Raw genomic sequence first — 10,075 nt, forward strand, 5'->3', positions numbered from 1 at the left:
CCCAACCAGGGGCTGCACCTAGGGATTGGGCCTGCCCTCTGCCACCCGGGAGCAGGCCTAAGCCAGCAGGTCATTATCTCCCGAGGGGCCCCAGACTGCGAGAGGGCACAGGCCGGGCTGAGGGACACCCCCTCCCCCATGTGCACAAATTTTTGTGCACCGGGCCTCTAGTAATTTTATAATAATCTAATAACAGAAAAGAGGCAATCTCTAATTTACGCAAATATTTTCCTTCCTAATCTTCAATTCTTTCCCCTTTCATTCATGAGGCAGTGTATCTGAAATACACAGAACATAAAACAGTCAGCACTCAGAATATGTGCTGAACTCATGTCAACTCAAATGATTTTCTTTCTTTCTTTACATATATTCTAGAGGCCCGGTGCACGAAAATCGTGCATGGGTGGGGTCCTTAGGCCTGGCCAGCGATCAGGGCCAGGCCGATTGGGGCCTGCCGGCCAGGGCGAGAAACAGAACACAGACGGTTGACCACCAGCCCCAAGGAGGGAGCTGGCCCTCGGCCCCTCTGGGAAAGGGGCCACGTCCACCACCACCCACCCCGGTAGGGTCGGGAGAGGAGGTGATGGTCACAAGGCCAGGTACAGGAGGAATGGACACCGGCACCCTGTCACCACGTGGTTCCCTGCCTCCCCCCCTTCTCCTCTTCCCTCACTGTTGCACCACCACCGCAGCAAGCGGGTGGCGGGCCGATCGGGGCCTGCCGGCCGGGGGAGAAACAAGGCATGGGAGTTTGGCCACAGACCCCAAGTGGGGAGCCGGCCCTCAGCCCCCCTGGGAAAGGGGCCGTGTCCACCGCCACCCTCCCCTGATTCCTCATCCTAGCCCGGGGCCCAACCCCAATCAGACCATCGGGGCCTGCCAGCCGGAGGGGAAAGACAGCAGGAGGTTGGCTGTGGGAGTACACTGACCACCAGGGGGCAGCTCCTGCATTGAGCGTCTGCCCTCTGGTGATCAATGTGCATCATAGCGACCAGTCATTTGGTCATAACAGTTGCTTAGACTTTTATATATATAGATTTTTATTAATTTTTTTTTACAGAGAGGAAGGGAGAGGGAGAGATACAAACATTGATGAGAGAGAAATATCGATCAGCTGCCTTCTGCACACCCCCTACTGGGAATCAAGACCGCAACCAAGGCACATGCTCTTGACCAGAATCAAACCCAGGACCCTTCAGTCTGTGGAGCAACACTCCATCCGCTGAGGCAAACCAGTCAGGGCTCAAATGATTTTCAAAGGCTAGTCTAGCAGCTTATTGCCCAGCTGCCAGATATCTCCTGAGGGCTTCTTCTCAGCTGTCCCTGGCTTCTTTCTGTTTGCATTTCCTTAGCTCTCTTTCTCACATATTTTCTTCAACATGGAGTATCCTCCATCTCTTTCCCAAAAGGTGTCTCAATTCAGCATGTAAAAAAAATTCAAAACTAAAATAAAAATGTTATTTTCTCAGTGTCTTTTCCCCCAGGATTGACTGCTTAAATTTCAAATGGAAGGGCTGTTCTTGTTTTAAGTTAGAAAACTGGACACAGCTTTTGTTTTTCATCGTAGATGGCTGATATTGTTTTTAATTTTGTTATTTTTTTTATTTGGAAATTCAATAGGTTTATTAGTTATTTAAGACAAAATAATGAGAATGTGTATGAATTTTATGCAGGACCCCTAATCCTTATAAAACCTTCTGGAAGTAGGCTAGTGTTGTAATTAAACTTGTCAAGAAACCCAAGGTTATAGAGCAATAAATAGTATATAGAGCAAAAGATACTAATGTTGCCCAGCCAGTGTGGTTCAGTGATTGTCAACCTGTGAACCAAGAGATCACAGTTTGATTCCAGGTCAGGGCATATGCTCAGGTTTTGGGCTTAATCCCCAGTAGGGGGCTTGCAAGAGGCATCCAATCAATCATTCTCTCTCATCATTGATGCTTCTATCTCTCTCCCTTTCCCTCCCTCTCTGAAATCAATAAAAAACATATCCTTTTTAGAAAGATACTAATGTCAAGTTTAACCAATCAGTATTCCAGAAATAAAGGCGTAGACTGTGAATTTATGTTGGTACCATTACGTGCAGCTATTGTATAGTTTTCTTCAAGCTACACTTGAAGAAGGCTGGCAAATCTCAAGGGAGCAGAGGATGTGAGCAAGACAGTGGCTGAAGCAATAAAGAGTTGAGTGTCTAAGTGTTTTACATGTATTGTTTCACCTATCCTTAAACTTGGGAGAGGTAGTCTTCGCTTTTATAACTGAGACTCAATGACATAAAGGGACTTGGTTTAGGTCATGTACCTTAGAAACTGAAGAGGAGATATTCACACCCAGGTTGGTCTTAAAAGGGAGAATAGCCTTGATTGGTAACACTTAGAGTTAATAGTGTGAATACTCCAGCAAGCCCATCTCAAGCTGCCAGATGTGAAGTGTGATGGCTTTGTTAGCAAGAACTGCTTTGTAGGGCTCCTGTGTTTGCTACTGTGTTAGCAAGGACTGGCTGCTGTGTTTGCAATGATTGTCCTGTGTGTAAATGGCTGCTTGGTCTGCAATAAAGTCTCTCCTATATGCCTGCAGCTACTCATGTCTTCCAGTTCCTGGCGTCCACGGAGGTCCAGTCCCTAGCATGGGGCTTCGACCCAACAATTGACATGGACAACACCTGCACAGTACACTCGCAGCTGCGGCAAGCCAGCTTCAGCACACCAGGGCCTAAGCACTCAGCTAAGGAAAAACAGAATTTTCCCAGAGTTTCCAATTAGTTCACTGATTGATAAACTATTTAAATGTTTTCAGAATGCATCTGGTAGCCTTATGTATTATATAAATTCTTCAATTCATATATTTATGTATAGTGCTGCAGATTTTATGTCATAACAAAATACATAATTTTAGACTTAGAAAGAGTATTACTATAAAACATTTTTACATTTGCCCTGGCCAGGGTGGCTTAGTTGATTGAGCGTTGTCCTGTGCACTGAAACGTCACTGGTTCGATTCCTGGTCAGGGCACATGCCCAGGTTGTGGGTTTGGTCCCTGGTAGGGGTGCATGTGGGAGGCAACCAATCAGTGTTTCTCTCTCACGTCGATGTTCCTTTTTCCCTCTCCCTTCCTCTCTCTCTCAAATTAATAAAACATTTTTTAAAAGATTATGTTCTTCAAAAGTAGCATAATTAATTAAAATGAAGTAGCTTAAACCAGAACAATATACAGTTTAACAGCAATTAAGTTTATAATATTTCAGCCTCAGATAAAGCCTGAAGAAAAAAAGGAAAGGAACTAGTTATTCAAGTTCTTATACCATATTTTCTATTTTCTAATTCATTGTACAGTTATTTGCAAGTAAAGCATTCTTTTAACAATCCTGATAAGAAAAACATTGAATGTTATCAGAGTATACAATATAGTGAAACAAAGGATGAAGCATATCAGTAGATTTTGTTGATCCATCAGTCCAAACCTGAAATGCTTCAAGTTTTGGATAAAATTCTGCTGACCCAAAAAGAAACATAGCACTAATAAATATGTGTATCAAATACATTTAAACTTTCACTTGTCACAGATAGAAGCATAAAATCAAACTCCTCCTCATGCTCCTAAGGTTTGGGGGATAAGTGGCAGCTTTCTTTCCTCTGTATTGGACTGTCTCTTTCACCCCGTGTATTCCTATTCTTTCAATTTGTACATTTCTTAGGAAGCTGTTGATGACAGTTGGATCAAAGTGTCATCTATTTTTATAAAAGTTTTTTAAAAAGAATGTTGAGTCACATAAACATACGTTCTTATCCAAAGGTTATAAATATTTTTTGGTAAATCTAAGCTTTGATGCAAAGCCATTCATTGATTACATTGATCAAATTTGGTATCTGAAAACTATGAGGAACCATTAGTTATTATTATGATTCTAAAAACAGTATCCCAACTGAATTTTAAGTCTCTCTGATTATTGGCAATTTTTCCATATTGGAAAAATACTGTTTTCTACTTTTTTAAGTCTTTAAGTTTGTCAGAATGTATGTTGCCAAGTAGAATGTGTGCAAACAAACCAACTATGGGGAGTCATATTGAAGCAGGTGTTGGACTTACCTAGCTGATCCACTGCCACAGTCCTTGACTGTGCTTCATGCAACTCATGAAGGTGCTGCATTCCCTCTAATGGTGTTATAGTTGAAAGCACTGGCCACTTCTGTCAGTTCTGTACTTTAACATTTAGGTTTATGGAGAATCTACAGACGGAGGTCCAAGAAATGGAATTCCTGCAGTTCTCTAAAGGTTTGAGTTTCATGAGGAAAGAAGACTTTGCAGAGTGGCTCCTTTTTTTCACTAACACTGAAAATAAAGACATTTATTGGAAAAACGTGAGAGAGAAGTTGTCAGCAGGAGAGGTTGGTATGCCTTTTTGTTATGCTTGAGATGAATATAAAATAATAAGTTAGACATTTATATAATTAATTAAAGTGACTTCCAAATTAACCAAGACTGAGCTACTCTCTAGTATTTAAGTATAAAATCAAGTTGAGAATGTTCTCCACATACTATTTTCTTATTAAGGAACTATTGACTAAGTATCAGTATAGCAGCCATGAGTTTGGCATTTTCAGTAAAGTCAGGAATAAGACAGGAATGTCCACTATCACTGCTGTCACTTTCTCTTGTTCTGGAAATCGTGGCCAGTACAAATTAACAAGATAAAAGAGTAATTATTCTATTATTTTCCATTCAAACAACTGTAAACCTACTTTTGCCCCACCCTGTATATCAGAAGTAGCTGTCCTTTGTAAAAATACCAGGTCAGAAAATGTAGTAGATATGTGTGTGTATGTGAAATGCATGAAATGATGATTGCTAAACTATTAATAATGATTAATGTACAGTGAGATTTCAAGGGATGTTTATTTTATGTGTGGTTTTTACTATATTCTGAAAAATTATTTTGAGAAGGACATGTATTTATATGTAATTTTAAAGCTAATTTTATAGTGAGGAAAAAGATAAAATATCAAGATTCCATTTATAATTGCAATTGAAATATATAACAATTATAAATTAACTAGCTACTGAAGACCAACCATCCTCCCTCATCACCCCTAAAAGATTTCAGGGATGGAAGTCTCTAAGGGACTTCCATCTCCCTCTAAGGGGAGAATGAAAGGCTAGTGAGCCAGGACAAGTGGAATCGGGAAACTGATACAGATAGTCAAACAGCCCAAGAACCAAAAGGTTGCTGGTTCAATTCCCAGTCAGGGCATATGTCTGGGCTGTGAGCTCAATCTCCAGTTGGGGGCTTGCAGGAGGTAGCCACTTTGACATCGAAGTTTCTCTCCCTCCGCCCTCCCTTCCTCTTTCTCTAAAAATCAAATTATTAAAAAAATTTTTAGCCTGGCCAGTGTGACTCAGTGGTTGAGCATCGACCCATGAACCAGGAGGTCATGGCTCAATTCCTGATCAGGACACATACCCGTGTTTCAGGCTCAATCCCCAGTATAGGGCGTATAGGAGGCAGCCGATCAATAATTTTCCCTCATCATTAATGTTTCTTTATTTCCCTCTCTCCTCCTCTCTGAAATCAATAAAAATATTTTTAAATAATAGTAAAAATAAATTAAAAATAAAAACATTTAAATATATATTAAAAATATTTTGTTAAAGAGCAAATGGGTTACACTTCTCCCCAATCAGAGGGCAAATAGCTTAAATCACCATGCTCAGAGAGATAGAAAAGAGAAATCCAATTAGTGCCATTTGCCAGGCACACCCAAGGACAGATGAAGTTAGGGAATAAGTCTACTTTTGGTGCATCAGCAAAAAGCTGATAAAAATTATATTGAGATCCTCCCCCGAGACATCCCTTAAAGTCCCAGCCTTTAAAAACCCTTAAAACCTGATGCCCCAGCACCCACTCTCCCTCCTGGGAGCACACCTGTGCCTTTCCCTTCCCTCTTTTCTTCCCCCACAGGCATGCATCTCCTAAACTCTAAGGGACCCCAGGAGACTTGCAACCTGGGGAGCAGTGGGCAGTGGCAGCTCCTCCCAGGCTAACCCCCTAAACCTGTTCTCAAAGTCCCTTTTTCTCTGGCTCTCCAGTGAGCTAAAGCAACCCCGCCTAGGCTCTCTGTTGCTTCTATCCTAAGTCCTTCCGTCTTTCACTCACCCCAGCTTTAATAAACGTACTCTCAAAATGGAAAAAATTAATTAACTAGAAATATGTGAAAACTTCAAAGTTTTGATGGATGTGAAAGAAAATTTAACCTAATTATAGAGACATTCCCTGTGATTGCATAGAAAGTCGTGGCATTATAAATGCAGTTCTCCCTTAAATTAGTCTGTAAGTGGGATGGTCATACCAGTCAGAACAACCTGTTTGCTACAATTACAAACTAACCCTGAAATCTCTGTGGCTGACACAAGAAAGGTTTATTTTCCGACTATACCACATTTCCATCATGAGAGGTGGGAGGTCACCCACAAGGTGCTCAGGAACTCAGACTTTTCGAGGCTCTGTCATCTTGGTGTTCCACCATGTGAAAAAACAAAAACAAAAACAAAACACCACTTCTCAGAGGCTGGAGTAAGAAAAGAAAGAAGTGAGTCCTTTTCTGATAATTAAATGTTTTATCCTAGAAACATGATGACCCTTGGCTGCTGGCCAGACTGGTCACACATGACCTGATCTAACTGCAAGAAGGCACAGAAGTGTGATCCTTCTTATGTGCAGGAATTACAAGAGAACCAGCCACTGCTGAACACTATGGGTTTCGATAAAAATGCCATAATAGAGTTTATATGAAAAGCATGCTGAAGAGGCCAGGGGGGATAAGGGAAGTCTCTGTACCTTCTCCTCAATTTTGCTGTCAACCTAAACCCACTCTTTAAAAAAATAGTCTTTTTTTTTTAATAATGCCAAGATATTAAAATATATCATCAACCATTGGTAACTAAAACAGTTACAGTGAATTTGACAGACATATCAGTTGCAGAATATAAAGTCCAGAGTTATAGATAGACCCAAGTACACATGGAAATTTAGTATATGTAAACTTATATTACAAATTGCTTGAATAAAAGAATTATTAATAAATGACATTAGGACATCCACTGGCCATCTGAGAGAGTATTAAAGGTAAGTCTCTATCTCACTCATTACTCTGAAATAAATTCCAGATGGATCAAAGAATTAAATGTTAAAGAGTAAAAAGAAACTGAGTAAAAATAGAAGAAAATTTGAAAACAGTCATCTTAAAGTGGGATATACCTATCTTTCTAAACAACCCAGAAGCTTTTAGCGGGGGGGGGGAGGGGGGGGGTTTGTCAGGTGCCAGGACTAATGATCACTTAGCTGCCCAGGTATCAAAAATCATGCTTCTGAAATCTCTTGATGTCAGTTCCCCACATAGAGCAATCAAACTGCCCTACATGTGCCACTAACGACAGCTTTTTTTAAAAAAAAGAAAAACTATTAAATTATTACCTAAAAGTTAAAAATCTGCTGACTCCCCTCATTTCCCCCCCACAAAAGTTATAATGAAAATAAAAATTAACAAAATGAGGAATATTGGCATCACAATAATAGACCAATGTCTTTAATTTATAATGGAGTCTTTAAAAAATCAAGAACTTTGAATGATCTGACATTTCACCCTATTTAATATATAATGCCATAATAAATGGCAGATCAGAAATTTTGACATAGGTCCATCTACTCCAAAACCCAGTGCTATGTCCACTGACAAAACTAAGCAGAAAATTTATGAGGTGGGTCACTTAACAGGATGTATTAGTCTCCTCAGGCTGCCATAACAGAATACCACAGACTGGGTGGCTTAAAGCACAAACTTATTTTCTCACAAGTTTGGAGCCTGTAAGTCCAAGATCAAGGTTGCCAGCAGGGTTGGTGTCTGGGGAGATCTTCCTCCTCCCCACATGCAGGATGAGAGCACTCTGGTATCTCTTCTCATCAGGACATTAATAGGCATATCAGATTAGGGCCCCAGTCTTATGACTTCCCCTCTCCAAATATAGTCACATTGGGGATTATTCAACACAGGAATATTTAAGAGACAGACTCAGTCCATAACACAGGAACCCCCCACCCCCTCAAGTCTTACATTGCACAACTTCAGGCAGCCCGTTCAAAACAGCATATAGTCTGCACAATCATACCCAGTTTCCTGCCAATCTTTTGGGGTTCCTCCTAATCTCTAAAATCTATAATTTTGTTATTCTGTGTCTCAAACTTTTTAATAGACTTGCTTAGGAATATAGAAGTTCATACGCTTTATGATAGAAAAGAGGACTCACACTTTGTTCAGTTTTATAATGCAATTATAAAATTGTAATAAAAACTCCCTTTTGTTTTATTAGAGCATTAGTTTGGATGAGTTCAAATCATTTTGTCATTTTACAACCCACTTGGAAGACTTCTCTATTGCCATGCAGATGTTTAATTTAGCTCATCGCCCTGTCAGACTAGGTAAGTTATATGAATCATTTAATTTTTATCGTTTTTTCAACAAGTTATCAACCAAGGAGTCAGTTACAATAAAAGCAATTGATTGGCCTTTTACTTAATTCATTGTGGTTAATCTGAATTTAATACTCTATTTTCTTTTACTTTCTTATTTTTTCCCTGAGAAGGGGAAATGTTTAAATTACTTGTGTTTGAAAACATTGGTTAAATTAAAACAGCCGCTTATCTTACAGTTACTTTCATGGCACTTCTCAGCCAAATTTATTATTTGAATAAATAATAAATAAATGAATGAATTCTTGATGTCTGTTTTTTGTTTTTTGTTTTTGTTGTTTTAAACATATTTTTATTGATTTCAGAGAGGAAGTGAGAGGGGGCTAGAGAGAGAAATATCAATGATGAGAAAGAATCATTGATCGGCTGTCTCCTGCACGCACCCTACTACACGGGTCGAGCCCGAAACCCAGGCATGTGCCCTGACTGGGAATCTAACTGTAACCTCCTGGTTCATATGTCAATGCTCAGCCACTGAGCCACACCACCAGGGCTTATTTTTGTATGTTATTTACTTCCCATATAGCAAATATTTAGATTATTTTTACTTCTCAAATTATGAAAAATTACTCCTAGCTGGTTTGGCTCAGTGGCTAGAGTGTCGGCCTGTGGACCGAAGGGTCCCAGTTTGATTGTGGTCGAGGACACATGCCCAGTTTGTGGGCCCAATCCCCAGTAGGGGACATGCAGGAGGCAGCCGATCAATAATTCTCTCTCATCATTGATGTTTCTCTCTCTCTCCCTTTCCCTTCCTCCCTGAAATCAATAAAAATACTTTTTTAATATGAAAAGTTAGATTAATTTTACTTACACTGTTTCACATGGTAAATGAGTTGTTTTATGTTTGTTGTTTTTTTAGCAGAGTTTAAGAGAGCTGTGAAAGTAGCTACAGGACAGGAGCTCTCAAACAATATTTTGGACACTGTCTTCAAGATCTTTGATTTGGATGGTGATGAATGTCTTAGTCATGGAGAGTTTCTTGGAGTGTTAAAAAACAGGATGCACCGAGGTTTATGGGTAACAGATTTTGAGTTTTTAAATGGATGATGTTAAATGTAGAATTTGAGGAAATGTATAATCTCTAGTAGAGTTTTCATCATTTATAAAGAGATAACTTCTCCAAATGGGATTTAATGTTTTTTATTTTTTGCCTTTTTTAAAAATCTGAATCTAATCAGAAACCACTATTCAGAAATCATAGCCTAGAATTTACTTCAGGCTTTGCAGTTAGACACACCTAGATTCAAATCTCATCTCTATCACCTGTTTACTGCCAAATCTTACAAAACCACTTAATTTTTCTGAGTCTCAAAGTCCTCATTTGTACAATGAGGAAACTAATAGAATCTACCAGAAAGAATTACAATAAGAATTAAGTGTAAAATACTTAGTACAGTGGCTGAGACACTTGTAGTAGAAGTTAGCTAATTATATCATTACTAGGGGCCCGGTGCATGAAATTCGTACACTGGGTGGGGGTGGGGGGGAGTGTCCCTCAGCCCAGCCTGCCCCCTCTCACATACTGGGAGCCCTCAGATGTTGACCCTCATCAC

At 39.8% G+C, this 10,075-nt stretch overlaps 1 protein-coding gene across 1 annotated transcript in view; it reads left to right on the plus strand.

The window, feature by feature from the left end:
- MICU2 (mitochondrial calcium uptake 2) overlaps positions 1 to 10,075 on the plus strand; it is a gene marked incomplete at its 5' end in the record, with an annotated part of 19,620 nt that overhangs the window by 5,667 nt on the left and 3,878 nt on the right. Inside the window, 3 exons of the mRNA XM_006752638.2 lie at positions 4,215 to 4,386; positions 8,363 to 8,471; positions 9,382 to 9,539. Coding sequence (XP_006752701.1) covers positions 4,215 to 4,386; positions 8,363 to 8,471; positions 9,382 to 9,539 — 439 coding nt within the window. The remainder of the gene's footprint in view (positions 1 to 4,214; positions 4,387 to 8,362; positions 8,472 to 9,381; positions 9,540 to 10,075) is intronic.

Source organism: Myotis davidii, unplaced genomic scaffold (genome assembly GCF_000327345.1).
Source record: "Myotis davidii unplaced genomic scaffold, ASM32734v1 scaffold2270, whole genome shotgun sequence".
Lineage (NCBI taxonomy): Eukaryota > Metazoa > Chordata > Mammalia > Chiroptera > Vespertilionidae > Myotis > Myotis davidii.